This window comes from Arabidopsis thaliana, chromosome 2 (assembly GCF_000001735.4).
Source record: "Arabidopsis thaliana chromosome 2, partial sequence".
Classification (NCBI taxonomy): domain Eukaryota; kingdom Viridiplantae; phylum Streptophyta; class Magnoliopsida; order Brassicales; family Brassicaceae; genus Arabidopsis; species Arabidopsis thaliana.
The window spans coordinates 16,976,552-17,003,755 of record NC_003071.7 but is presented as its reverse complement, the minus strand read 5'-3'; the positions used below and the strand labels follow the sequence as shown (position 1 = coordinate 17,003,755).

General features: G+C 36.8%; 8 protein-coding genes, 4 long non-coding RNA genes and 1 other non-coding gene across 16 annotated transcripts; 7 read left to right on the top strand and 6 right to left on the bottom strand.

Annotated features, from left to right (window-relative positions):
• The first annotated feature begins 1,227 nt into the window (after window positions 1-1,227).
• On the top strand, window positions 1,228-3,337 carry WRKY54 (WRKY DNA-binding protein 54). Its single transcript, NM_129637.3, has 3 exons — window positions 1,228-1,814; window positions 2,303-2,404; window positions 2,595-3,337. Exons 1-3 carry the CDS (start codon window positions 1,402-1,404, stop codon window positions 3,118-3,120), a joined length of 1,041 nt encoding a protein of 346 aa, NP_181607.1. The 5' UTR covers window positions 1,228-1,401; the 3' UTR covers window positions 3,121-3,337.
• Window positions 3,338-4,256: 919 nt separating this feature from the next.
• Window positions 4,257-6,678, bottom strand: WRKY55 (WRKY DNA-binding protein 55; the record flags this gene model as incomplete). Of its 3 annotated transcripts, none has more annotated exons than NM_129636.3 (3): window positions 4,257-4,780; window positions 5,248-5,379; window positions 6,134-6,579. In NM_129636.3, 3 exons carry the CDS (start codon window positions 6,577-6,579, stop codon window positions 4,480-4,482), a joined length of 879 nt encoding a protein of 292 aa, NP_181606.1. The 3 variants fall into 3 exon arrangements, with proteins under 3 accessions (NP_181606.1, NP_001324304.1, NP_001078033.1); NM_001336861.1 differs by having other exon boundaries at window positions 4,339-4,780; window positions 6,134-6,678; NM_001084564.1 differs by lacking the exon at window positions 5,248-5,379 and having other exon boundaries at window positions 4,480-4,780.
• A 769-nt stretch (window positions 6,679-7,447) lies between these two features.
• CTEXP (kinase family with ARM repeat domain-containing protein) lies at window positions 7,448-13,920 on the top strand. The gene is made up of 21 exons (NM_129635.5): window positions 7,448-7,809; window positions 8,269-8,367; window positions 8,762-8,913; window positions 9,071-9,143; window positions 9,245-9,367; window positions 9,610-9,718; window positions 9,831-9,910; window positions 10,156-10,237; window positions 10,441-10,580; window positions 10,681-10,791; window positions 10,897-11,013; window positions 11,126-11,215; window positions 11,399-11,452; window positions 11,778-11,852; window positions 11,961-12,036; window positions 12,174-12,273; window positions 12,363-12,432; window positions 12,544-12,611; window positions 12,709-12,821; window positions 13,050-13,301; window positions 13,387-13,920. The coding sequence occupies exons 1-21, from the start codon at window positions 7,684-7,686 to the stop codon at window positions 13,671-13,673; spliced, it is 2,397 nt and encodes a 798-aa protein (NP_181605.2). The 5' UTR covers window positions 7,448-7,683; the 3' UTR covers window positions 13,674-13,920.
• Window positions 13,905-16,487, bottom strand: AT2G40720 (Tetratricopeptide repeat (TPR)-like superfamily protein; the record flags this gene model as incomplete). The annotated part of the gene is made up of 1 exon (NM_129634.2): window positions 13,905-16,487. One exon carries the CDS (start codon window positions 16,485-16,487, stop codon window positions 13,905-13,907), a length of 2,583 nt encoding a protein of 860 aa, NP_181604.1.
• AT2G09175 lies at window positions 15,612-15,884 on the top strand. The gene has a single exon (NR_140483.1). It is a non-coding gene; the product is annotated as an other RNA (long non-coding RNA).
• Window positions 16,488-17,251: 764 nt separating the features above from the next.
• On the top strand, window positions 17,252-17,902 carry AT2G00890. Its single transcript, NR_143698.1, has one exon. It is a non-coding gene; the product is annotated as an uncharacterized misc_RNA (transcript).
• Window positions 17,903-17,964: 62 nt separating this feature from the next.
• On the top strand, window positions 17,965-20,669 carry AT2G40715 (uncharacterized protein; the record flags this gene model as incomplete). Its single annotated transcript, NM_001336860.1, has 5 exons — window positions 17,965-17,991; window positions 19,551-19,598; window positions 19,788-19,967; window positions 20,176-20,260; window positions 20,623-20,669. 5 exons carry the CDS (start codon window positions 17,965-17,967, stop codon window positions 20,667-20,669), a joined length of 387 nt encoding a protein of 128 aa, NP_001325388.1.
• Window positions 18,020-18,301, bottom strand: AT2G09170. Its single transcript, NR_140482.1, has one exon. It is a non-coding gene; the product is annotated as an other RNA (long non-coding RNA).
• AT2G09165 lies at window positions 19,959-21,026 on the bottom strand. The gene has a single exon (NR_140481.1). It is a non-coding gene; the product is annotated as an other RNA (long non-coding RNA).
• A 48-nt stretch (window positions 21,027-21,074) lies between these two features.
• Window positions 21,075-22,258, top strand: AT2G40711 (uncharacterized protein). 2 transcript variants are annotated; one of them, NM_001336859.1, is made up of 2 exons: window positions 21,075-21,089; window positions 21,176-22,258. In NM_001336859.1, the coding sequence occupies exon 2, from the start codon at window positions 21,512-21,514 to the stop codon at window positions 21,827-21,829; it is 318 nt and encodes a 105-aa protein (NP_001318394.1). In that variant the 5' UTR covers window positions 21,075-21,089; window positions 21,176-21,511; the 3' UTR covers window positions 21,830-22,258. The 2 variants fall into 2 exon arrangements, with proteins under 2 accessions (NP_001318394.1, NP_001118487.1); NM_001125015.2 differs by lacking the exon at window positions 21,075-21,089 and having other exon boundaries at window positions 21,499-22,175.
• On the top strand, window positions 22,150-22,813 carry AT2G40710 (hemolysin-III related integral membrane protein). Its single transcript, NM_129633.2, has one exon. The coding sequence runs from the start codon at window positions 22,388-22,390 to the stop codon at window positions 22,667-22,669; it is 282 nt and encodes a 93-aa protein (NP_181603.1). The 5' UTR covers window positions 22,150-22,387; the 3' UTR covers window positions 22,670-22,813.
• A 159-nt stretch (window positions 22,814-22,972) lies between these two features.
• Window positions 22,973-23,320, bottom strand: AT2G09160. The gene has a single exon (NR_140480.1). It is a non-coding gene; the product is annotated as an other RNA (long non-coding RNA).
• A 785-nt stretch (window positions 23,321-24,105) lies between these two features.
• AT2G40700 (P-loop containing nucleoside triphosphate hydrolases superfamily protein) lies at window positions 24,106-27,120 on the bottom strand. Its single transcript, NM_129632.2, has 10 exons — window positions 26,838-27,120; window positions 26,676-26,748; window positions 26,465-26,574; window positions 26,237-26,380; window positions 26,067-26,175; window positions 25,632-25,984; window positions 25,483-25,556; window positions 25,082-25,389; window positions 24,736-24,982; window positions 24,106-24,639 (listed from the first exon to the last, which is right to left on the bottom strand). Exons 1-10 carry the CDS (start codon window positions 26,974-26,976, stop codon window positions 24,364-24,366), a joined length of 1,833 nt encoding a protein of 610 aa, NP_181602.2. The 5' UTR covers window positions 26,977-27,120; the 3' UTR covers window positions 24,106-24,363.
• Window positions 27,121-27,204: the final 84 nt, after the last annotated feature.

Genomic DNA, 27,204 nt, shown 5'->3' with positions numbered 1-27,204 from the left:
ATTTTAATGAAACGAAGATATTTTTCATTCAACGGATCAAAAATTCAAAATGAGTCATTTCTTACGATCATAGGTTTTAATTTATTTTTGGTATTAAATGAGATGACTCACACAAATATTTCAATAGTTACACGAGTATTAATTAAAGTAGTGACAGTTTCAACAAATTTTAATATTTTTGTTCAGTTCAAAATTCATAGATTTTTAATAAAATCAGTACTGCCAAAGTGATCAGGGCCAAGCAAGCAATAGGCTGACATAACCTAGAGTTGTGACTTGTGATTGTATTGGTTCTTTTACCAAATGATCCAAAACATTGATTATCTACTTAAGTACTTTTCCGGCGTTTTTAATGGCAGTTCTACAAAACATAAAGATAAAATTAAATAACGTTGGCTTAGTATAATGAGATTAATCTTGATTACTAGTTTTAGATCCGAACTAAGCGGTCTCACCACGATTATCTATATATATATATATATATATATATATATATATATGCTTATAGCTTTTAGTTTTAGTAGCTAGTCTATCCATGACAAAATTCATCAATGAGAATATTCATTAGGATCCTTCTGCTTCCGTAAATGCACGAGAATACACACGTATAAATAGTTTCTTCTTAGGAAAAATACTACTATATAGCAAAACATATACATTTATATCTTCAAAATAAAATTACGAGATTGATAAAACTCTAAATATTATTCTGTCTTAAGACTATTTGACCCAATTACTCTTAAAATATATTAGTGGTTGGTCTGATATAGAATATATCTTGTCAACATTTATCCTCTTTAATTATCAAAAAAAAAAAACAGTTCTCCTTATTTTGGTTCTTTCCCTTGAAAGTGAATTTCGTGGTACTGAAAAATAATTTGAATGTCATAAAATATTAGTTATATAACTCTTTCTCCAAGATAAAAACAAAATAATTTTTCGCAAAAAACATTTAAAAATCTAACCAAGTTGTTGGATCGTTTTCATGAGCATTAATTAATTAAATAAATCCGCGAAGAAAGGAGAAAAAAAATACCCACCAAGCCATCAAACGTGTTACGGAGATGGGTGATGTCATTCCACATCATCAATGTGACATAAGCAAAGCTCTTGCAAGCCAATGGGTGAATAGATAAGTTATAACTTTCCAATTATAACCTCAAATCCATGACTAAATTCATAACTACGTTGGTTACTTTCCCTTTATACCCTTTCATGTTCATTATAATGCATAAGCATCTCTCTCTCTTTCCTAAGCATCTTCCTTTGATTTTTTTCTGATCAAGAGAAAAAATCTATTTTCTTCTCTTTCCACTATATTACAACATTTCTTCATTCTCAAATCATCATACTAAAAACCTAAAAAAAGTTACATATTCATTGTATCTTTGTGAGAAAAAAATGGATTCGAATAGTAACAACACGAAATCCATAAAGAGAAAAGTTGTCGACCAACTTGTCGAAGGCTATGAATTCGCTACTCAGCTTCAGCTTCTCCTTTCTCATCAACACTCTAACCAGTACCACATCGATGAGACCCGTCTTGTTTCCGGGTCGGGTTCAGTTTCCGGTGGTCCAGATCCCGTTGATGAGCTCATGTCTAAGATCTTGGGATCTTTCCATAAAACTATATCGGTTCTTGATTCTTTTGATCCCGTCGCCGTCTCTGTCCCCATCGCCGTCGAGGGTTCATGGAATGCTTCATGTGGGGATGATTCGGCGACTCCGGTGAGTTGCAACGGTGGAGATTCCGGTGAGAGTAAGAAGAAGAGATTAGGGGTTGGTAAGGGTAAAAGAGGATGCTACACTAGAAAGTAAGTGACAAAAAAAGTTGAATTCAAATATCAATTTATTATGTTATATTTTTATTCGTGTTTAATGATATAATCTCCTTTTTATGTGGATTTTATTCGAACTTTTTTCATTACAATTTGCTATTTTTGTCTATGGATACCATCATATAGTGGTAGTGCCCCATATAGAAATGACTAATCGTAAAGGTTAAAAGGATATGAATTTGTTCATAATGTCTAGTGCTTAATATATACTAAAAATACAATCACTGTTTGTGTGAATGGTAGTGATAGGAATCGTATGAATACGATTGATTGGATAGGGCCAATCAATGCTGACTATACCATACATAACTTTACCGAATTTTGTTTTACTTTCTATTAGTGTATAATTGCGATTAGTTTGGTACAAACAAGACTGAATGTACCGTGGATTTGTTTGAAATGAACATAAAAAGGCAAAAATGGTTTAGTCATTTATTAACAAATTTGTGATTTATCATTTGCAGGACGAGATCACATACAAGGATCGTGGAAGCTAAAAGTTCTGAAGACAGATATGCTTGGAGGAAATATGGACAAAAGGAGATTCTTAATACCACATTCCCAAGGTCCTTAATTACCTAACTCCTTATATGTCTATTTATGTATCTATATACTCACAATACATATATAATACATATAAACATGGGCAACTCATTTTTATACCAGGGATCTCTAGCCGAAACATATGTTATATTTCAAGTCACTATGTGAAGTTTGCAATGGCCTAAAATCAATATGCGTTTTAATGTTTTGCAGAAGTTACTTTAGATGCACACACAAGCCAACGCAAGGATGCAAAGCAACAAAGCAAGTTCAGAAACAGGATCAAGATTCTGAGATGTTCCAAATCACATACATTGGCTACCACACATGCACTGCCAATGACCAAACGCACGCGAAGACCGAGCCTTTTGATCAAGAAATCATTATGGATTCGGAAAAGACATTGGCTGCTAGCACTGCTCAGAACCATGTCAATGCTATGGTGCAAGAGCAAGAGAACAACACCAGCAGTGTGACAGCAATAGACGCAGGCATGGTTAAGGAGGAACAAAATAACAATGGTGATCAGAGTAAAGATTATTATGAGGGCTCTTCGACAGGTGAGGACTTGTCATTGGTTTGGCAAGAGACGATGATGTTTGATGATCATCAAAATCACTACTATTGTGGTGAAACCAGTACTACTTCTCATCAATTTGGTTTCATCGACAACGATGATCAGTTTTCCTCCTTCTTCGACTCATATTGTGCTGATTATGAAAGAACAAGTGCTATGTGAACATCCAAATCTGGAATGATGAATCAGCACTAGGTCTTCTCTTTGAGTATGTCTAGTTTAATGTAATATTTTTGTTGTATGTTTGATAAAAACACCATATATACTTCTCTTTTTACACCATTCACATGTTTTTTTCTTCCACAAGTTTATTTTGGATACATCATGACACTAAAGATGGCAAAACTTTAATGGATTACCAATTAAACTTAGAATAAACCAACCTCCATAACTGCGCAAGTTCATTTGTCTTTATGGTTATTATTAGTGCTTTTAATTTTGGATTCTATAATTATGATAGATGAATATGATTACCTAAAGAGTGTAAAGAGACTTATCCATTCAAATTGCGGCTATGAATGTTTGCTGCTAAAAAGGAAAAAGTTGGGACAAATGCATTTTGGAACTGTCGTGCTTGTCTTTTTGTTGTTGTTGGCATGTTACCTTTACATAAGCATCACCGTGTACACTAGGGCATTGATTAATGCTTGTTACAACAATAAAACAAAATAAATTAAGCTATAATGTTCGGTTCGGTACAAGTACTTTTTCTTATACAAACTAAATTTAATTCACCCCTGTAATTTGAAAAATCAAATATAACTCCATGAAATCATTTTTAATAGATGTCTAAATATTGATGACTTTTATATATGTTACAGTGTACTGCTATGAAAATAATTGAGAGAATAAAGTGTTTTCTCTGTCGACATAACAAACACAAAAGATGAACAAAAAGGCAAGCAAATTTGGATTCATGAGAATGATGACGGTCAAAGGACCATCACTTCCACTCGAAGAGCTTGTTTAGACACGGAACACACCTTTTCTAATTATTTGGATTCTTAAGTTTGAGAAAAGACAACAACAAAAAGAAAAAAACACCAACAACAAGTTCATGACAGTTTGTGAGAAACTGACAAACTAATAATTTCCCCCCTAATTTTGATTTCTTAAAGAAATTACTTTGGTTATGTAAGATTTTCTATATATGTTAACTTTAAGAAAAGAATAAAATAAGAGATTGAGAAGAAAAACAAAATACATATGTGAAACACTAAATACAAAACACTTTTTCATTGTCAAAGAAACAGAACTACTACCCTATAAGAAATGGTTCTCATTAGATCCCATTTCACGTGTAATAGTGCAAAACTATAATAATAGTAATATAAATAAATTAAATTAACAACAATTAGTGATTTGTGCTAATGTTGGCACTGCATCACTCACTACCCATACATAAAATCCGCAGAACTTAATCTTAAGAAATACTGTATATTTTTCCTCTGTACGTAGATGAATCTTGATTGTTTTCGTCACCGTCAATCCGTCATCCAGCTGCCGGAAACGGTGATGATGTTAAGATGGATCGTTTTTAGGAAATATGAAATCCATGTTGGTTCCGACCCCGCCGCTACCAAACATAACATCAGCCATGTCAACGACAGCAAGACCGTAGTCAACAGAATGACCAGTGGTGACGGATGAGATTGGAATGGTACTTGGAGTGGCAGAGGATGCGGTTGGAGCGGTTGAGTTGTAGCAAGTGTGTGAGCCACGGTATGTGACCCGGAAGGTGAAGGGATCGTCGTTAAGGCGTTGGACTTGTTTCTTGGCCGGGCAATTGTATAGCTTTTGGTGGGTGCACCTATAGTACGCCCTGCAAAATAGAAATTTAATAATCTTACATCTATATGATAATCAAGTAGTAGCTAATAACTTTGTTTTTTAAAGTACGTAGTTAATGATTGAATTAGATTAAAGGTATTTGATAACGAAATCTGAGAAAGATATGTACTTGTAACATCGAAGTTTCAACTTCCAGCTGAACTTTAATAATAGGATTATTTGGTCATTCTATCACTAATAAACTTGGTGGTTAAGAATCAAAAGAGACTGATTACAACATATGATGTGATGGGAAAATATGTAATTAACTAAAGGAACTTCTTGTGACCTTATATATGAAAAGATATTATTATGACCTTATTCTACATTACTAATCTAGAATCTTTGACTTGTTCTGGACGAAAAGCTTATTTTCGTCTTCCAAGTTCCAACTAAACTTGGGTTATATTAATCTCAGATATAGTATAAATACTTATTTGGTAACTAAAGTTAAATTACCTAGGAAACCTAGAGCCAAGAATTTCTTTTTGACCGTATTTACGCCAAGTATGGTTATCGTCGGGTGGCAGATCTGTGTTCCCCGTCCTTAGCGCCGCCACCAACACCGTTTGTTCTTCTCCTTCGTCCTTCCTAAATAACGTACTCATTTAATGATTAAATTTTAATCGTAGTATCGTACATACGTCATATAAAGTACATACCAAGTTCAATTATTGGTTTGCAAACAAAAAAAAAAAGTTTGAATGTGAAGTGGACTTGAGGTGGTTTTCCACTTTTGGCTAACCTAGTCACATGTAACTGGTTCAACCCACCTCTCCCCTTTATGGAGTTAAAAAAAATGTAGACCAAAAGGCAAAAGAAACATGAAAGTGGACTAATCAATGATCATCGATTTAAACCTAGTGAGTTTTAAAAAGGTTTAAATATTTGTATATGTATGTTCTTGCTTTAATTAATTTTTGGTAAAGATTAGGGATACAAATATATTTACCACATTTTTATGTTCTAATTTGATTATGTTATCATTCATAATATTTATCAAAATCTGATGTTTTCTGAAAAAATATTTTTAAAAAGATGTAGGTACATCATGATAAAAAAATGTATCTAATTAGGAAAATAAAATTTGCAAAAAAGTTTTTAAAATTTCGTGATAATTGAACAAAAACTATGTTCAGCCCAAATATTTATATCAATTTATGATTATTATTATTCCGTCATTTCATTATTCATCTCATACACATCCATTAATTTTGTTTATACGTTACGTACGTTACCAATTTTGTTATATGCACTTTGTTCCAAGAAATTATTTGTTACATGTATAGCACGAATTATACCTTTGTTATAAATTTCCAGATAAAATAATACTTGTATATTTTACCTTCTCCGCTGCCTTGGCGTGGAGGAACCGCTAGCGCCGGATCTTTCTACTGCAGCCGTCAAATTCCTTTCTCCACCACCATCAACGGCCATGAGCTGCGTCTGGAACATGGCCTCCGTTCCTTGAGACGACGTGGACCCGCCATACCTTAACCAATACTCTTGCATCAGACCCGGTTCCATCTGCATCAACATCTGGTTTGCAACGGACACAATCACCGGTTTGGTTTTGTTTAACGCAGTCTCGGAGTTCTTAATCTCTAGTAACATCTTCAGCCGCTCGTTTGCATCACTGAATGTCTTTACGATCTCGTCAAGAGATGTCAATAGAGATTCCGGTGGCTTTTCCGGTAAGCTGGACTCGAGCGATTTAACTAGTTTCATTCCGTGGAAGATCATTGACATTACCTCTTCCATCTGGTAACTTATTTTTTTGTACGAGTACATGTTTTTAAAATTTATGCACACATACATATATATAGACGAAGAGATACGTACACGACGGTTAGTCTTGTTTTCCAACAGTTTGCTTCGATGTTGGTTCCAACTCTATTGAAATTTTGAATATGCAGATTATTCAAACGTTGTAATTATCTACTTAAAGCGACATAATATCATTACCTATACTGTTATTTTTTGGGGCTGGGTTAAGTAAAATGGAATTTTCTTTGTCGACAGGTGAAATATGTCCAAGAATCAACAAATATTTACTAAATAACGTTACAAATACTCGTTTAGCAAAATCCAAACCAAAGATCTAACTAATGATAACCCATTGACCCGGTCGGAGATACTTAGGATGGGCGAGTTCGTTTTTTGTTATAAACACGGCAGAGGAACTGGTAATAACATTGACCAAGTCATGGTCTTCTATATATGTTTTGAGACTTAATTAATAATGATTATTTATTTCTTTCAAATTTCAACATTACAAGATTTTCTTAGAAGTCTAGACGAAGACTTAAGATTTTCAATGCTGAGACTGTTGAATTTTTTTTTCTTAAAGTGGAGACACATAAGCTAAGAAATTTCTAAGGCGTTGAAGCAAGTTTGGTAAGTTTCTTGACAAGATTCCTAAATAGAAATTTACTTTGGATCCGAATTATGTCTTGTTATAGTTACTTATAGCCCCTTGCAAATTGGAATAATTAACGGGGATAATTTGCACAAGAAAATCATTGGACAAGAATATAAGCCCACAAAATTATACGGCCCACATACTATGAATTCGGCCCAAAATAAAAATGTCAACAGATCCAAACTCTACGACGTTTTTATAAGTAAATAAAACAACACGAATTGTAATAAGCAAACACGAAAACGGCAATGGAGTAAGTCCGTTCAGGTCGATCATAATAATTCCGACGAATTAGAAAGCGAAAAAACAAATCTACGAAATTCTCCTCTTTCCGAAGATGCAGATTGAAGAAGAAGGAGAAGAATCATAAGAATAAAGCTTTGAATTATCCCGTTTTGCTCCACCTTCGTTCTTCTGATTCCATATAGATCCGTTTAATAGCAGCAACGTTGTTCAATTGAGAAGGTGGAAACATGTTTAAGTTCTTAAAAGGAGTAGTGGCTGGATCTGGGACGGGACTCAAGGATCTACCTTATAACATCGGTGATCCTTATCCTTCTGCTTGGGGTTCATGGAGTCACTTTCGTGGTACCTCCAAGGTTATTTCTCTTTTCTCCCCTCTCTCCGGATGTTTGTAATTCTGCGTTTTTTTTCTTCCTGTTACTTGCTTTGATCTTAGCTCTTCTTTCTAGTATTTTTTTTATCCTGTTTGTTTTATCGTTATACTTAGGATTTTGAGTTCTGCAGATTAGCTGTGTAATCGAATTCGGTTCTGTTTAGTGTTGCTTTATGTCAAAACGAAATACGATACCAAAGGAAATGTAACGTGATTCAGAAGCTTTAAGATTTTTATGCTTAGTAGCTGTAGTTTAAGAATTACCAATTCGAATTATTATTGCTCTTGGTTCTTCCAATATGTGAGTACTCTGAGTTTTAAGATTTTTGGCTTTGTTTTATTAAGTTTATGTCTTTTTTCTGCTTTTCTGCTTTATTGGATCTAATTTCAGATACTGTAAGTTGTGATACAATCTTATATTCTTTACTGTTGGTTTCTTCAGGATGATGGATCTCCAGTTTCAATATTTGCTCTCTCTGGGAACAATGCTCAAGATGGGCATTTGGCTGCTGGACGAAATGGTGTCAAGCGCCTTCGTACCGTAAGTTCTCATTAATTTATCACATGGTTTAGGCTCGATTCATACAAACGAGATTCTTTTTTCTGATTACTGACATAAACGTCTATTGAGTACTAAGTTGTAACTCTAAGCACTTGGAAATCTTATTCATCAAACTAGTGTGTACGGGGAAGTATGAAGTTGCAATAAATTTATATAATCCGTAATTCATTCCTACTTAAGAATTCCCTAGTTGAACTGACACCTGCATAATTTTTGTTTCTTCTGACTGTCGGACTTGATGGATATAAATATCATAAATATCAATGTACCCTTTTGATTTATCTGAATGTCGGACCTTATGGATTCCTTTCTCCTCTTGTTAGTATCATTGGCATCATTCTGTTAGATTATCATCGACTATTTTGTTTTGCAGGTGAGGCATCCAAATATTCTTTCATTTCTCCACAGTACTGAGGTCGAAACTCATGATGGCTCTACTACCAAAGTTACAATCTATATAGTCACTGAGCCTGTTATGCCGCTGTCAGATAAGATAAAGGAGCTAGGCTTGAAAGCTACCCAGAGGTATGACTCTTATTATGAGGATCTAGGCATTTAATCTGTTCCAACAAATTATGTCACACTTTAATCTGTCTTTTTTTCATAATAATGGCTTTGCCACTGGACATTATCATGGTCTGCATGGTAAATTTTAATTACCTTCCGAAAATTTTGCTTTTAGGGATGAGTACTTTGCACTGGGGCTACACCAGATAGGTAAAGCTGTGAGCTTTCTGAACAATGACTGCAAACTTGTAAGTATCTGTTTATAACACTATAATTCAGCTATTAGAGTATATAACCGGTGGCTAGTCGATTTTTTAGTTAAAACTCTTAAGTTCTACTGTCTTAACAGGTGCATGGTAATGTCTGTCTGGCAAGTGTTGTTGTTACACCTACTTTGGACTGGAAACTCCATGCTCTTGATGTTCTATCAGAGTTTGATGGGAGCAATGAATCTGCAAGTGGACCTATGCTGGTACACATCATTCACTATTGGTGTTCACTTTCTTGATCTTGTCAATTTGAAAGCCATTTTCTCCCCCAAAATCTTAGAATTCAAACCTGCTGTCATATTTGTTCTTTAACATTATTTTATGATATCCTTGATAAAGCGTACAATGTAGTATCATAGACCTTGTTCATATGTTCAGGGTAGGAATACCTGTCAGTATTTATTGCTTTTTTTTCATCTTTGCTTCCTTATTTTTCTTGTTTTAGCCATATGAATGGCTAGTGGGAACACAGTACAAGCCAATGGAAATGGTCAAGTCTGATTGGGTTGCTATTAGGAAATCTCCACCATGGGCCATTGATTCGTGGGGATTAGGTACTGTAGTTTTTATGCCTTACTAATTCTCAATGGAGATTATATGCTCCTCGACCCTTAGTGCACTTGAGTGCTATTCTTTCACTAAAGCCCTTTACTTCCTTTTTTGAAGGATGTCTTATTTATGAACTCTTCTCGGGCTCTAAGCTGGCAAAAACAGAGGAGTTGCGTAACACTGTCGGCATTCCTAAGGTTTTGTTTTAATCCTTTCCGTATACATTTGCATATACATTTGGATTCTTCATATTTATGGATTAAACTCCATGTAGTTTTGATAACTTTAACTCCAGTGTATTTGGAACTTATACTGGTGTGATTTTAGTCAATATGCTTCGTATGTTTCCCCAAAGTTTTGATGTGTTACTTTTTATCTGTTTGTATGACTTTGAATTCTAAGAGCTGGCTTTGATTTCGGTTGAATTTTTCTTTTCTCACAGTCTCTGCTTCCAGATTATCAGCGACTCCTAAGTTCCATGCCTTCTCGCAGATTGAACACCTCAAAACTTCTAGAAAATGGCGGTAATCTTCCTGTCTTGATTGCAAATTTTGTACCTTAAACAATTCACTGTTTTTCGCTTCTTTACATGTTCTTTTTCTCTGTATATTTGCTTTTGTCCCTTCCGTCTTGGTTTCTTTATATAACGTGTTGTATTTTCTCTCATAGTTATCTTTGACCATTCTTTATCTCTTGATTCTTATTTTCAACATACTTGAATTGGCAGAGTATTTCCAAAATAAGCTGGTGGACACCATACATTTTATGGATATTCTGAACTTGAAAGACAGTGTCGAAAAAGATACTTTCTTCCGCAAACTTCCAAATGTTGCTGAACAGCTTCCTCGGGAGATTGTGCTTAAGAAGGTATGAATCTGAATTTTATTGGGTACTAGGATAACAATTTACCTTTTGAGTTGGAGGTTTTGTGTTTTGCTTTTTGACTTTAACCTTTTGGTTAATGCAGCTTCTTCCTTTATTAGCTTCTTCCCTTGAATTTGGTTCAGCTGCTGCTCCTGCATTAACTGCCTTACTTAAGATGGGTTCGTGGTTATCAACTGAAGATTTCAGTGTCAAGGTTTGTTCAGCCATGCTAAATTTCTGTTTAAACGCTCTATACACTCCAATGCTGTATGTATACTTTTCAGTTATTGTCTAAAGGTACTCCCTTTTATGATTTTAGGTACTACCAACAATTGTCAAGCTTTTTGCTTCCAATGATCGAGCTATCAGAGTTTCTCTTTTGCAACATGTTGATCAATTTGGAGAATCAATGTCTGGGCAAATCGTCGATGAACAAGTAAGATCAGTTTCTCTTCTGTGGCAAGAAAGGTGTTCACCTATGGGTGTTTGACAGTACTGCTGTCTAATTGCATACTTTTAGCATTTACAATGGGATGTGTTTTTACTAGGTATACCCTCATGTTGCTACTGGATTTGCGGATACATCTGCTTTTCTCCGAGAGCTGACTCTTAAATCGATGCTCGTTTTAGCTCCGAAGGTATCTGTTCTTAACCCATTCAAGCCGCTTTATATGTTTTCCGTTAGAAAAGGTCACTGTCTGTTTCATCCCATCTGAAGACTTTAGCTCGTCTTTATTGTCGTTCACATTTATATTTGTCATAATCTAGTTGTATCTGATATAAATTGTTTTTCTCTTTTCTTTTGTTGTCTTTGGCTGCAGCTTTCTCAGCGTACACTTTCGGGATCCCTGTTGAAATACCTTTCCAAACTACAGGTTTGTATCCCTTACAGCAATGGCTGGACCTTTTTCTTTCCCATAGTTAATGTTTCTAGTAAAATGTTACCGGCTTCCCTACCTCTATTTATGGTAATCCTTTGGTTCATTTTTAGCTGGAGTTAAGAGGTCATATATGTGGCTGCTCTATTTGTCATAATCTAGTTGTATCTGATATAAAATGTTACCTCTATTGTTACCGGCTTCCCTACCTCTATTTATGGTAATCCTTTGGTTCATTTTTAGCTGGAGTTAAGAGGTCATATATGTGGCTGCTGCACTTCTTTCACAGTATTGTGGTTTAAAATTTATATTATTCTCTCAGGTGGATGAAGAGCCTGCAATCAGAACCAATACTACTATACTACTCGGGAATATCGCCACCTACCTAAATGAAGGGGTTAGTCTCTAGCAGCTTTGTTTTTTTCTTTTCTTTTGATTCCTTGTTACCTTTGTGGATATATTCTTTTGTTTGTCCCTAATCAATAATCATGATTATATGATGCAGACAAGGAAAAGAGTTTTGATTAATGCTTTTACAGTGCGTGCATTGCGTGATACATTTCCACCTGCTCGAGGTGCAGGTATGTGAATATAACAGGATCATAGATATTACATATTGTGTGGGATGTTTAGGTTCTATGAACATCATTTCGATATTCCTGTTGTTATCCTCTTTCCAGGTGTCATCTTATATCTCACTGGATTTTACTCTTCGCAGGGATTGTTGCATTATGTGCCACCAGTACTACTTATGATGACACTGAAATAGCTACTAGGATTCTTCCAAATATCGTTGTGCTAACCATTGATCAAGACAGGTTACTTATTTAAGTGCATTTCGATCCCTTTTTCGTCCAGTATTTTCGCTTCCGACAAAATCTAAAGCATTTCTCTTATTTTCTTATAGTGATGTTCGGTCAAAGGCATTTCAGGCCGTAGAACAGTTTCTTCAGATATTGAAACAAAACTATGAGAAGGTAGGAGTGATGACTCTGCCGAACTCTAGTATTTCCTTGAGCTACTTTTATCCTTTAAGTCTTATGTCAAAGGGTATGGAAGATAACTAAATTATTTTGGGGTGTTAATAGACAAATGCTGGAGAAATAGGAGCCAGCGGAGGAGCCTCAGCTATACCTGAAACTGCTGGTCTGATCGGGTGAGTATAGTCAAGTGAAATTTAACAGATGAACTATACATGAACATTGGTCAGAGAGTTAAATATACCAACTGTACTAATTTATTTACTTTTATAGATGGGCTATGAGTTCTTTGACCCTCAAGGGTAAGCCATTAGAACAAGCGCCTCTTGCTTCTTCTTCTTCAGCACCATCCCTAGCAGCTGCTGCGTCAAATGCTACAAGCACAGGTACACTTGAGATCCCTTGCCATAACTTTTCTCTCAACCTAAGTAAAATTTGTTGAAATGTGCAACTGCGGAATATGTAAATGATCATAGGAAAGAAAAAAGAAACTGCCTTGATTATATGTTTGATTTATCGTATATCGATCACTGTGCTTTCGGCGAGTCAGTACAGTTGCCAGTATTTTTCTCATTTCCTATTTTGTTTATTTATTTCTTGGAAATATTCCTCAGCAACGGAGGCACCGAGTGTCAAAGCCAGTCATCATACACGTTCCAACTCGGATTTCACAGATCAACCTGCACCACCATCCCCAACATCAACAGATGGTTGGGGAGATGCTGAGAATGGCATTAGCGAAGGTCATGAGAGTGACAAAGACGGTTGGGATCTCGAACCGCTGGATGAACCAAAACCTTCTCCAGCTCTTGCTAACATTCAAGCAGCTCAAAAACGACCTGTGTCTCAGTCCTCTAGACCTTCAGGTATTTTTTTAAAGCTGAATCTGTTTGCCTCAATGTAAAACTTTCTAAAATTCATATGGTTATGTGTTATTCCTCCTCTTTATAGCTGCGACAAGCTCAAGACCAAAGATTAGCACAGTGAAAGCAGCTGCGAAAACGGAAGACGATGATTTGTGGGGATCCATAGCTGCTCCTCCACCTGCAACTACTTCAAGACCGTTGAACGTGAAAAAGACAGTACAGTCTGATGATGAAGACCCCTGGGCTGCCATTGCTGCTCCACCACCAACCACCAGAGCAAAACCGTTATCTTCTGGTCGTGGCCGAGGAGCCAAACCTGCAGCTCTTAAACTAGGTGCCCAACGCATTAACCGAACCTCATCTGGAATGTGATGAACACTAAAGGAAGAAGATAAGCAGCATACAATGTACATTTTTTTGAAAGCATCTCCAGATGACCCAAGAGCTCAAGCCAAGGAACCAACGAATTATTTGATTTGTAAAATCATTCATTTTAAACCATAAGAGTGTCTCTATTTTTACTCTACACTACCAAAAAGAGAGTGTTTATTCTGAGAAGTAGAAGTGATGTAAGAACATCATCTATTCAGAATGTGATCTTGTTCAAGTTGCCTTGTCCTCATCTACCATATTACTCTTTAACCTATTCAATACGTTGAATATCTCAGCCTTCATTGGAGAAGATGAACCTCCTGAAAAGAAAACATTAGTTCTATCGCTAACTTCAATCCAACTGCAACCAGGTTGTTTATGCAAGCCTTTCTCCTTCATCAGACCCAACAGCTTTGCTGCTTCGTTCTTCAATCCTGCTTCCATGTAAAGATTGATTAGCTGAACATAGGTACTGCCTCTTTCCGGTTCCATTCTCAACAACTTCTCAGCAGACAATATCCCAAGTTCTACATTATGATGAGTTCTTGAAGCAGATAAGAGGCAGAGCCATATGCTACTGTCTGCTTCAATAGGCATTGCTTTTATAAAACTGTAAGCTTCTTCGAGGAGACCTGCACGTCCTAGAAGATCCACCATATTTGCATAATGTTCCATATTTGGTTCGATTCCATAGTCTTGTTTCATGAACTCAAAAATGTTTTTCCCTTCCTCCACAAAACCGGAATGATTGCAGGCTGAAATCAGAGACAGGAATGTTACATCATCGGGCGATTCTCCTGCCTTTTTCATCTCATCGAACAGACTCAATGCTGTAATACAATCTCCATGGGATCCATACCCATATATCATTAGGTTCCAAGTGATCAAGCTCTTATGCTGCATTTTCTTGAAGATGTTCTCTGCATACTTCGAAAACCCGCATTTTACATACATATCAATCAAAGCGTTTTTCAGGTGAGTATCCGAAGGAATGCCGAGTCTTAATGTATAACCATGTAGACTTTTCCCTTTTAGCAAGCTTGCAGTCGATGAGATTGCTACAAGGACACTTGTGATGGATACTGAATCAGGGAAGATACCTTGACTGAGCATCAGATTGAAAAGGTCAATCGACAGTTCTGGAAGGTTGTTTCGGCTGTAGCAAGATATCATTGAATTCCAGGCAACCATGTTTTCCGTGCTCATGCTAGTGAAAACTTTGAGAGCCATTTCTGGTAAGCCACACTTAGAATACAGATCAATAAGGGAGCTGCCAACAAAAACATTCAGCACTAGCCCAGTTTTAATCATGCTGCCATGAACCTGAAGGCCAAACCTGAGAGCCTCTAATCCAGCACATGCGTTTGTAACGCTCGTCATAATATCAGAATCAGGTTTCAAGCTATCATCATCATCTTTCATGTCCCCAAAAACTTTTAGAGCCTCTTTGAATTTCCCATTCTTGCAAAGTCCTGAGATCAGGGAGCCCCACGCAACCATATCTTTTTCTTCCATTGATTTGAAGACTAAGTAAGCATCAGGATCACATCCACACTTGGAATACAGAGTGAGTAAAGCACTCTCTATTGTAGACGTACTTTGTATCGGTCTCTTAAACAGTTCTGCGTGGACTGATTTGCCATAGTTATACAATCCCAATACGCTGCAACAGGATATAACATTCGACAAGGTAAAAGAATCAGGCAAGACACTTTTCTGCCTCATGAAACCGAACAAATCCAAAGCAGAGTACCCATAATCATTCTCTGCATAAGCTGCAACCATAGCATTCCATATCTCAAGTCTTTTATCCACAACGCAACTGAAGACAGTTTCTGCCTCACCAACCATACCACATTTTGAATACATTGACAGTAGAGAAGTACAAACATACGGGTCATTGTGAAGTCCCATCTTCACCACGTCGCAATGGATCTGCCTACCGAAACCAGAATTCTCACTTTGACTACACGCACCAAGAGCTCCAGTGAATGAAGTGGAAACAAGCTTGACACTGTTATTCTTTGCAAGCATATACAAATCCAAGCTAGATTCACAGATCCCACTACCGCCAAACCCTACAATCATCACATTCCATAGTACAACATTCGATTTATCCTCAATCTCCACAAAAACTCTCCACGCATCTATCGATAAACCAAACTTGAAATACATATCAATCAAAGCAGTTTTCAAGAACGAATCAGTATCTAACGAATTCCTTAACATAAATCCATGAATCTGTTTCCCTTCTTCCCGCCTAAAGTTTCCTTCTTTACACATAACACTAACAACAATGGATAAGGAAAAAGCATCAGGTCTTACACCAAACACCAGCATCCGACGAAAACAACCAACCCCTTCCTTAAATCTTCGAAATTTGAAGTACCCATCAATCATAGAGTTCCAAACAGTAACATCCCGAGCAGAAACTCCACTCTGACTCTGAGACCAACCGTCGAACACTTGGACGGCATAATCTAAAAACCCACATTTTACATACATATTAACAAGCGAGGTTGCAATGAAAGGATCATATCGCCATCCCAACACGACGACCGAACCATGAATGGTTTTCCCATAACTGAGATTCGTAAGAGCCGAGCAAGCTTTAAGTAGAGAAGGAAACGTGAAAACGGAAGTCCAGAAAGGAGAAGAACCATCATGCTTAGAGTATAAATGCAGAGCTTGTAGATACTCTCCTTTCTGAATTAGAGCTCTGATTCCTGAATTAATCGATGCCGGAGAAATGTAAGAATCAGCTACACAACAAAGTCCCCGACGAATGTGAACGTCGTGAAGCTTGAAACGCATATTTGCATTGTCGTTTAATACATTAAAACAGACACATCGTCGTTTATTAATTTTCTCATGATTGAAGTAAATTTCAAAAACATTACACCTAAATAAAGCTTACAATATAAACTACTAACGAATAAGCCATGTATAAGCAATCCGCATGTGTTACGAATTTACGCAATGGGTGATGATAAATTCATGTTTGATTATACTTTATGCAAATTTGGGTTTTTGGTTTAGATGATTTACGCATAAAATTTTATGGGATTCCTTACCTAAAGGATCACTTCCATGATTAACTAGTCGGAAGTTTCAACAAAGTTTCGATATTTGATATCTATAGAGAAAAAAACTATTTTCTCATGAGGTTTTTATATTCGTTGAAACTTGTAAGTAATTTTGTTGTTGTTGTTGATACACTGATACTCATACTCATACTCAATTACTCATACAAACGTTACATATACATATGCTCAGAAAAAACAAAAACAAATGGGCCAATGATGTTTGTTTAAGCCCATAATAATTTAATGAAACACATTAAGACATCTTAGCAGAAAAAGGAAATATGGGCCGATAATGTTTATGTAAAGCCATAATAATTTAATGAAGCCCATTAAGACATCTTAGGAGAAAAAGGATTCCTTTTTGCTGGCTGTTTCCTTTTTTCTTTACAACGGTCAATCGGATCCTATTTAAACAGCAGATGTTTCTCAATCTCACCATTCTCGTCTTTGTTTTTCCTCTCGCTCTCGTTTTTCTTCTTCCATGGAGAGCGATTAAGAGTTTCTCCAAGTTTGTCATCACCACCGCAAGGTTTGGTTTTATCTAATTTGTTAAGAGTTTCTGATTGTGTATTCCATGAACTTTTTTCCGATTCAATGTTTGTTCTTATCGAATTCGAACCTCTTTTATTTTTTGATTAACAATCCAATTGAATCTTCATATTAGGGTTTTAGATTTTGAAGTCGGGTTTCAATTTTAAGATTTTAAAACCATTGCTTTGTTTCAAATTAGGGTTTTTTTGTTTTAAGATTTTCAAATTAGGGTTTTGATTTCAAACCTGTTTTAAGAATTTCGTTTGTTGCAAAGAAGCTTTTTCAAAACTTTTTTTTTTGTTAAAAATCTTAGCTTTTTTAAAAAAGTTTCATCTGTTTTATTCGAATCTTAGGTGTTTCCAAAGTTTTGTTTTTGGTTTTCTTAAAACCCAAAAGAAAGGGATGACAACACTTATGATTGTTGTATGTCCGGTTTCTACTTGGGAAAATTGTCCCTTTATCGGTCCGGTGTTGCCTAAACAAGCATGATCATGCTTGAAAACAGAGATAAACGTCCTCTCAAGTAAGGGCTTGTCAAAAGTATGTATCTTGCTGAGCTGGGACAGCATTGATACAATATTCAATTATCTGCTTTGCTGAGCTGGGACAGCAATATACTATTCAATGATCTGCTTATTAAGCGATGAACAATTGTCCTTTTTATAAGGCTATTAATGGGTGTTGCGAGATTCGAACTTATGGTTCATATGTCTGCTTTAAGAGATCTTGCTGGGCTGGGACAGCAAATTGATCATTCAATGATCTGCTTATTATAGGAGAAATAAAAAGGTCCTTTTTATAAGGCTTGTTTGTGGGAGTTCGAGATTCAAACTTATAGTTCATATATCTGCTTAAAGATGTGTATTGCTGGACTGGGACAGCAATTGATCATTCAATGATCTGCTTAATGTATAGGAGGAATAAAAAGGTCCTTTTCATAAGGCTTGTTTATGCTTGCTGTGATATTAGAAACTTTCAATTCAATTGTCTGCTTATGCTGGACTGGGACAGCAACACAATATTCAATGATCTGCACATTGATAAAGGTACAAACGATATTTTTAAGGCTTGTCTTGTGATGTTTCTGGGGTTGAGAAACTCAGTTATCTGCTAAAATTCTATCTTGTCGAGCTGGGGACATGATGAAGCTTGTCAAAACTATATCCCAAATTCTATATCTTGCTGAGCTGGGGCAGCATTGATACAAGATTCAATACTCTGCTGCTTGATGAATGAGAGTAAATGTCCTTTAAGATAAGGCTTGTTAATTGGGTGCTTCGAGAATAAAATATTCAATTATCTGCTTAAAAATTTGTTGCTGGGCTGGGACAGCAATATAATGTTCAATGATCTGCATATTAAAGGAGGAACAAAAACGTACTTTCAAGGCTTGTCTAATGATGTTTCTGAGGTTGAGAATCTCAGTTATCTGCTAAAATTCTATCTTGTCGGGCTGGGGACATGATAATTCAACATTCTGCTTAATGATGCTTTTATTAAGGCTTCTTGATAGTCTGCAAAATACTCTATATCTTGATGGGCTGTGAAACCATGATGATGATCAATGTTCTGGTGGAGTAAAAATGACATCTAGTAAGACTTCTCTAATGATGTCTGAGCAGTTCAAGTGTCTGCTCTGCTATATTGTGCATATTGATGGGATAAAGAATTCTTTTAACGATGCTTCTCGATAGGAAGATTCAATAGTCTGCAATAACTCTATAATTTGATGAGCTGGGACATCATGATGATGGTCAATGTTCTGCTTGAGGAAAAATGTTCTTTATTCAAGTTTCTCTTGTTGATGTTCTAGTATCTGCTTAAACATCATGACAAAAATTCAATATTCTGCAAAAGCTCCATATTATGATTGCTTCTCGACAGGAAAATTCAATAGTCTGCAAAATCTCATATCGTGATGGACTGGGACAATCATGTTGACGATCAATATTCTGCTTGAGGTAAAATACTATTGCTGAGCTGGGGCAGCATTGATACAATATTCAATACTCTGCTTGATGAATCAGAGTAAATGTCCTTTAAGATAAGGCTTGTTAATTGGATGTTTGGAGCATGAAATATATCTGCATATTAAAGGAGGAACAATGTCCTTTCATAAGGCTTCTCTATGGTTGCTTGACTGAGGCAGCAAAAAAACATCCAATTAAAGGAAGAACAAATGCCCTTTTTATAAGAGGCTTGTTTATGTGTTGAGACTAGAGTTGAGATATGAGATATTTCAGGTCATTTGTCTGCTTAGAGAGATGCATTGCTAGGACATCATGAGAAGATCAATATTCTGCTTGAGGTAAAAAAATATCCTCTATTCAAGCTTCTCTAATAATGTATGACTGAGAAGTTTGCTTAAACATCATGACAAAAATTTCATATTCTGCATATTGCTAAAGGGAAAATGTCCTGCAATATAATACTCAATTGACTGCACTGATGGAGGAGAATAACCTTTTAATAAGGCTTCTTGAATAACAGATTGAAGAGTTCGAGTGTCTGCAATAAAAGCTATAGATCATCTTGTTGGGATGACAACATGATTCAACATTCAACGATGTCCCGATTTCTGAATTTCAAGTTTCTGCTTGTTGATGGGACTATAAAATGGTGTCCTAAGATTGAAAAATTCAAGTTTCTGCTTAAACGACAGTTGCGTTGGGACGACGTTATAAAATACTTGAAATGATATCCAATAATCTCTGAGATTCAAGTTTCTCTGCTAAGAAAAAAGAAGAATTCAAGTTTCTGCATATATTATCTTGTGTTGTACTGGGGCAACATGATATATTCAATCTTCTGCTTAGACCAGCCTTTGAAAAAGCTTGTCAAATTATATAAAATCTTCTTGAGGAAAGATCTTAGGACAGATTTAGAGTATTCAATCCTCTGCATTCATCTTGCTGAGACTTGATGAAGAAAGTACTCAATCCTCTGCGTCTCTACCGTCTTTGCAAGGAGGTAAGTGTTTCATCTCAACTATATTGCACTCGTCTATGCAGTGCAGTGTTATATTTTGACATTGGTCTAGTAGCAATTGGGAAGTTCATTTTTCTTCTACTTATGTACTTCTCTTACAAATTAATCACTGTGTTCTAACTACATTTTTTGGTGATTGCTTCGTAACAGGGAAGTATTGCAGAAATCCAGTTACGTGACTGTTGAACTTTCTCAGAGGTGTTCTCTTTCAGATCCTTAACTCTCAGGTTTCAGGTTGCTCTCTTACTCTTTCGCATCTTGTTGAGCAAAATTTCGTAAATAAGAAGCATAAATTTTATCAGAGGAGGATAGGAGCTACATGTCTACTATTTTTAGTTTTTTAGCCAATGGGAGAGCTCCACTTCATACCCCACTTTTACCAATCGTGTGATTCCACACTCAGTCTCACCCATGTCGCGTTGAGCGCGTGTCTACGATTTCTAAAGGGGGTTAATCCACAAAAATCATGCCTTTTTGGATCCACGCACCTCATTCTCAAAAACCCATCGCGTGTCTTATTTTTTTTGGTTTTCTTCTCTAAACCAAAGTAAACCGAACCGAGATCAATTTGAATTTCAAAACCAATGTAAACCCATAAAACCCATCGCTGTGAAAACAAAAAGCTCGGCCACTGTAACCACAAAAATGGAGACGACACAACTTCGAAGAGAAATCAACTCGAAATAGCCAAGAGAATGTTCGAAACCCCCCCCCCCCCCCTCAAATCCGATGCTTCCTTTGATTCCAGCCTCCAAAAGCCCATCTGCTCAAATCTTCATTTCGAGGACGAGGACTCGAGGAGTATTACAAGGTACCTCTATAGAATCAATGGCTTCCATGGATTTTGAAACTTTACTTCTAATAAACACCATTGTAATGTCTTTTTGGTTGTGTAAGGAACAAAGGATAGTGAAAGCTGAAGAGTGGGATTCGTTTATGGAGTTTCAGAGTTTTTTTGACTAAGTGGCCTCTGTTTTTGATTCTTCAGTGGTCAATTTTGTGATGGGATTTGATTGAAATTGTTTTTGATGCTCACTCTTTATCTTAGTTATGATGCATTTTGTGATTCCTAGACATGTTAACAAAATAGTATTGAGCCTTTGAACTTTTGAAACAGAGCCTGACTATATATCATTGAAGCTTTGTCTTTTACGCCTTTTAAAAGGAAGTTGGCTTTTGGGGTGTACATCAACACTTAATGTTTGGTATCATTGTTGAGACCTTGAGGACAAGATGGTTCTCTTAGGGGTGAGTAAGGTAATATGGAGAAGGGCTGTCTATGATGCAGAGAAGAAGAAGATGAACAGTGTAGACAGTGCGCGAAAGGGTAAAAGGAGAAGCAGGAGATGGTTAGTGCAACCACAGTTACATGGGTTTAGGATCTTTACTGGCGACAAGGGACCTTTTGATCCAGGAGGAGCTGATTGTGTGTATGAGCTGGTTAGAGTATGGAGGCTATTTGAGAAGCCTCATGGAACTTGTTTGATGGTCGAAACGTTTTCTTCAATGTGGCCAACAAAGACTTCGATATATCAAGATAAATGGCACTAGAGCTGTAAAGGGAAAAAGAATTAAGAATATGAAGCCAAAAAATTACTTATGGAATGCTAACTGTTGATAAAACTGCGGAGAAAAAGATGGTTGTGTCGAGATACTGGTTGGAAATCGTAATTGCATTTGAGAAAGCACTCGACAAGATAACATATTCTCGACCTAAGAAGCATGTAGTTAAGAGTTTTCTGTAAGAACCTAAGATAGAGGCTATAGTACAACCCCAAATTCACGTTTATTAGCTGTGTAACACATTGCTAGAGGGAATAATTGAGATGGAAGGTCTGCGTGGAAAATTTCAGTCAAGAAGCATGAGTTATTTTGAGAATCATTTTGCTGAAATTCTCACACATGAAGTGTTCCATTCCACTTGCTAAGGCCACCGGAGCTACCCTCCTATGAAGTAGTTTTCTTGTTGTGCAAGGGCCAAGGGGTTGTAGTTCGAAAGAGAAGATAAAGAACCTCTACTTAGGATTCATAACCATCTTAGGAATCGCCACTGTGCTTGTTTCTCTCCTCCCGGAGTTTCGGGTGGTGGGGGCGTCTCTGTTCTTTGGAATGGGATTCTCTGGCTTAGCTCCGATTCTTCACAAGCTGATAATCTTTTGGGACCAACCTGAAGCCCTTCACACGACATGTTATGAGATTTTGATGGGTTTGCTTTATGGGTTAGGAGCTCTGGTTTATGCAACTAGGATCCCAGAGAGATGGATGCCGGGTAAATTCGATATAGCAGGACATAGCCATCAGTTGTTTCATGTTCTGGTAGTTGCTGGTGCGTTCACGCACTATAGAGCTGGGCTAGTGTATCTTAAGTGGAGAGATATTGAAGGATGTTGAAGATGAAGATTGAAGATTAGATGGATTCTTTGATGTTTTAAATCTTGTTTGTAGTAGCTTCATATAAAAGTTGGATTATGTAAAGTCTTATCTATAATCAAACGTTTAATTGTTTCCTTTATTCAATAAAGGATTCATATTGTTAATCTACATATTACTGGTTAAAGAAGCTCAAGGATTCATATTTTTAGATGATTCCAGTCTTGCTTGCAGCATTCAAAGTATCATAATCCAGTGTCAACCTCATATAAGCCTCCTTGTGAAACGGACACAAGCCTAACTGGTCTTCTTCTTGAAGGTTTCCCCTGACTGGTCTGGTTGGTATACATTTCGAATGATCCATAAGTGTTGATAAACTACAAGTTCACAAAATATGAAACAAAATCTATGCACATCAATAAAAATTCACTTTGAAAACGCAGAAAATTCATAAAATTCATAAGTGTTTATTATTGTTTTCAATATATGAGAGGAGGAGCTCCCCTACTATTTTTAGTTTTTTAGCCAATGAGAGAGCTCCACTTCATACCCCACTTTTACCAATCGTGTGATTTCACAGCCAGTCTCACCCATGTCGCGTTGAGCGCGTGTCTACGATTTCTAAAGGGGTTAATCCACAAAAATCATGCCTTTTTGGATCCACGCACCTCGTTCTCAAAAACCCATCGCGTGTCTTATTTGTTTTGGTTTTCTTCTCTAAACCAAAGTAAACCGAACCGAGATCAATTTGAATTTCAAAACCAATGTAAACCCATAAAACCCATCGCTGTGAAAACAAAAAGCTCGGCCACTGTAACAACAAAAATGGAGACGACACAACTTCGAAAAGAAATCAACTCGAAATAGCCAAGAGAATTTGATCTTTTGAAACAGAGCATGACTAGATATCATTGAAGTTTTGTCTTTTACGCCTTTTAAAAGGAAGTTGGCTTTTGGGGTGTACATCAACAACATGTTTTGTATTCAGAAAAGCAAAAAAAGGTCTGGTTTCTTTCTCTCTTATCTTTTGCCTTCCAATTTTCAGTACTTGTTGTTTTTTGAATAGGTCTAATGAGTTCCTTTTAGGTTTGACTTAGACATACAACTTCAGTTATGCCAATTAAGGTGTAACGTTTGCTTAGGATTAAATAAATAACCCAACACATGAACACAAATAGTGAAAATATTCATACACATCTACTTAACACAAATGCAACTAAACGCAACACAAAGTTCGATCACTCGATACTTTGCTTTATTTTTCTCAAAATTGTTTTGGTTGGAGGTGATGTTGCTTTGCTAAGTTTCTTACAAATAAAAGAAAAATTTACATTTTGAAACGGCTTCTGGATTTTAAGCCGATCGCAATGGAGACATTGTTGTTGTGAGTAAGCAATGGAACCATCTCAAGCAACTCTTTGATAGCAAATCTAGATTTTCATAGATTCTAAACCGAATTTTCATAAAAAAAACATTTAATAAAAACAGTGTTTTTGTGATCCATATTGATTTTTTTTTAGAAATTTCCTGAAGAAAGTAAACATCTGGTAAGCAAATTTTGTGAATCTTTAGCTTTCTGGCCAATACAAGTAATATTGTTAACAAACATGATAAAGCTCCCAACTTCTTTTCGATATTTCAAAATATTCGATGAGCAAACCAGCTCCTTAACTACAAAACTTACGCCACGGTTTATGGTGGCGAAACCGATTTGATCAAGTTTTTTGTGTACTTCTATTGCCAGTACCACTCATCTTCTTTCTCTTCTTACCTTGTTGCCCTTTTTGACGTTCGTCTCTCTTTCTCTTCATTGTTTCCTTGTGATGTGATTTCCCAACTAAAGACGGTTGTTCTCTCAGAGCAAAACTCTTGGCGACATGACCCAAGTGAAGCTTCTTCACCACGAAAATACTCTTGAGCTCTCCCTTGTGAGCTGCATATCCCCTAACCCAAGAGACAAATGCATTCTTGGCCAGGCTCTTCATCTTTGGCTGTGAATAAAACAGATACAAACAATGAGACATTTAGACCATCAGACTGTAAATTAATCACATAGAGAGGGAGGAACACATTGAAGAGAATCGTACCTCGGCGTAAGTAAGGGATTCAAGAGCTCTCTGCAGAGATATGACCCATGGATGGGATTCTAGAGATAGGACCTTTTTGATTCGGGGCATATTGCCGGGTATGGGAAATTTATCAAGTACTTTCATAAGAGGGTACTCTGTAAGTGATGCACCATGTTTCTTCAGCTCCTTAAGATAGTCTATTTCAATCGGTTGTAGAAATAACAAGGCTTCTCCTTTTTCACCAATACGAGCTGTTCTACCAACTCTGCAACCATGAATCACAAACACATAAGCTCAGTAAACTCAAGTTACTAAGTATCTAAGGTATAACCGTCAAGTGGTTTTTTGCCATTTCAGAATTTACCTATGCACATACTCGGTAGCTTCCCCGGGACAGTCATATTGTATAATACATCTTACTTTTGGGAAATCCAAGCCTCTAGCAGCAACATCTGTACTCAACAGAACAGCCTGCTTCTCTGTTTTAAAGGTCCCAAACGCAGATCTTCTATCCTCCTGCTCCATACTTCCATGTAACCGGAACGTTTTGCACTTGAGAAACAACTCTTTAGTCCCCTCCTCTTCTGTCTCAGAATTCGGTGGCCACTGGAATTCACTCAGAAGTGAGTAATGAAAATCTACAGCATCACGTGTCGAAAAGAAGACGACCACCTGTAAGAAAACAGCCCCACAAAACCTCAATTAACGGAGAATTTTAAAATAAACAGACAGTTATATGACAGGAACTTCTGGCTTGAGATTTACCTTTTGAGAAGCTTCTCTTTCAAAAAGGTTCTTGAGAACAGAAAGAAGTGCCACAAGCCGTGCACCACATGGCACTGCATGTAATATATATTTGTATCAAACTAGAAGCACAGAACAATACAAAGAGATTCAAGTGAAGATAAATGTACCTCTAAGATATCTCTGTACCAGCTGTGATGGTATTCCATAGTCCTCAGATAAAGGGTTTGCGGATTTGTTAACATGAATTACCATATCTTCCGCATCAGAGTCAGGAGCCGCAGGAGACTCTATTGATAGATTTTGTTGCAATTTGGTGTTGTCAAGACCAATCATTACCGGATCGTCCAAACTAAGTTTTGCAAGATCGTTAACTTTATCATTCAATGTTGCTGACAATAACAAGTTCTGCTTCTGAATACCCTTTGGAACAATATCATCTTCTTCCCCTTGCTCGTTTTGCCCTGAACCTAGAAGCTTAATTATCTGTTCTATCTCCTTCCCATAACCTAATTCGAGAATGCTGCCAAAATGCAAAGGAAGAATTAATTAAAGGAAGCACAGGATCAAGGAAGATATTAACTTTCAGGGTACAGCATTTATACCTATCAGCTTCATCAAAGATGACCCAACGCAGATTTTTGTGCACAAATGAAGCTGTGTTCTTCAAATGGTCAAGAAGGCGTCCCGGGGTTGCAATTAGAATGGATATTCCTGAAATAAAACGATTAGTCTGGATTCAAAAGTGACCATCTCGCTTCTCACAAATTTGTACCTTTCCTTAATCTAGCCTTTTCTTTAGCCTTTTTCTCTCCTCCCATAACATAGCCAGGGACTATCCAATGGAACCGATGCAGTAACTTCTCCAAGGTTTCATACACCTGAAGGCATAGTTCCCGTGTAGGCACAATCACCAAAGCTGCCACAAACAAGTGCCAAGTATCAAAATCATCACTTTACCAGCAAAGAAATACTAAATTGTAGCTAGAACAAAAGCACATACCAAAAGTTCCATGAGAACGATCAACCTTAGGAGAATGACCCTGCAAGTGATGGATGAGGGGTGCCAAATACGCTATAGTCTTTCCAGTACCGGTTGGAGCATTAACAAGTCTATACATTTATATATCTCAAGTTAACTGAAAACAAACCAAACTACAAATGTAATCATAGTTCACACAAAAAGAAGACAGAAATTTGTAGGAAAAGGATACACATCTCGACCAGAGAGAATAACAGGAATTGCTTGAGCTTGTACAAGAGTAGGAGCTTCAAAACCCATCCTTTCTGTGTAAATTGACACGGAAAAACTCAAAGTTTAAGCTCACTAGGCATAAACAAAGGATGTCAACATCGGCAGAGGTAAAAAAGAGAACCTTTGAGCTGGTCAGAGAGCTTGGTATCTAAACCAAGTGAAGAGAAGGAACAAGAAGCGAACAAACCGCTCTTCGCTTTGCTAGCATCTTTAGCTTCTTGCTTTGTTTCTCTTGCCGATTGTTGGGCTCTCTTCATCATCTTATTCTTCGACGAAACAAACAAGTTCTCTGTTTCTTTCCCTCCGTCTTCGACTACTCAACGACGACGACACTGCAATTGCAAGGGTTTTGCCTCCTATACGTCACCGTTTACGTCTGAGCCTTCAAAAATTGTGGGCCTCTCAACTTCAAAGCCCATGCGCATTGTTTATTTTTTTGATCGGCTTTTTACGGTTTAAGTTTGGATTAAACCGGTTGGGTGTACCCG

Bases quoted from the DNA above. Each gene is read 5' to 3' on its own strand.
- AT2G40711 (NM_001336859.1), top strand. From the start codon at position 21,512: ATGGTTCTCTTAGGGGTGAGTAAGGTAATATGGAGAAGGGCTGTCTAT.
- AT2G40710 (NM_129633.2), top strand. From the start codon at position 22,388: ATGGGATTCTCTGGCTTAGCTCCGATTCTTCACAAGCTGATAATCTTT.
- WRKY54 (NM_129637.3), top strand. From the start codon at position 1,402: ATGGATTCGAATAGTAACAACACGAAATCCATAAAGAGAAAAGTTGTC. The intron at 1,815-2,302 runs GTAAGTGACAAA...TATCATTTGCAG, and splicing joins AGAGGATGCTACACTAGAAA to GACGAGATCACATACAAGGA. The intron at 2,405-2,594 runs GTCCTTAATTAC...AATGTTTTGCAG, and splicing joins CTTAATACCACATTCCCAAG to AAGTTACTTTAGATGCACAC.
- CTEXP (NM_129635.5), top strand. From the start codon at position 7,684: ATGTTTAAGTTCTTAAAAGGAGTAGTGGCTGGATCTGGGACGGGACTC. The intron at 9,144-9,244 runs GTAAGTATCTGT...CTGTCTTAACAG, and splicing joins TGAACAATGACTGCAAACTT to GTGCATGGTAATGTCTGTCT. The intron at 12,822-13,049 runs GTACACTTGAGA...AATATTCCTCAG, and splicing joins GTCAAATGCTACAAGCACAG to CAACGGAGGCACCGAGTGTC.
- AT2G40700 (NM_129632.2), bottom strand. From the start codon at position 26,976: ATGATGAAGAGAGCCCAACAATCGGCAAGAGAAACAAAGCAAGAAGCT. The intron at 26,575-26,675 runs GTATCCTTTTCC...ATAAATGTATAG, and splicing joins ATTCTCTCTGGTCGAGATGT to ACTTGTTAATGCTCCAACCG. The intron at 24,640-24,735 runs GTACGATTCTCT...TTTTATTCACAG, and splicing joins AATCCCTTACTTACGCCGAG to CCAAAGATGAAGAGCCTGGC.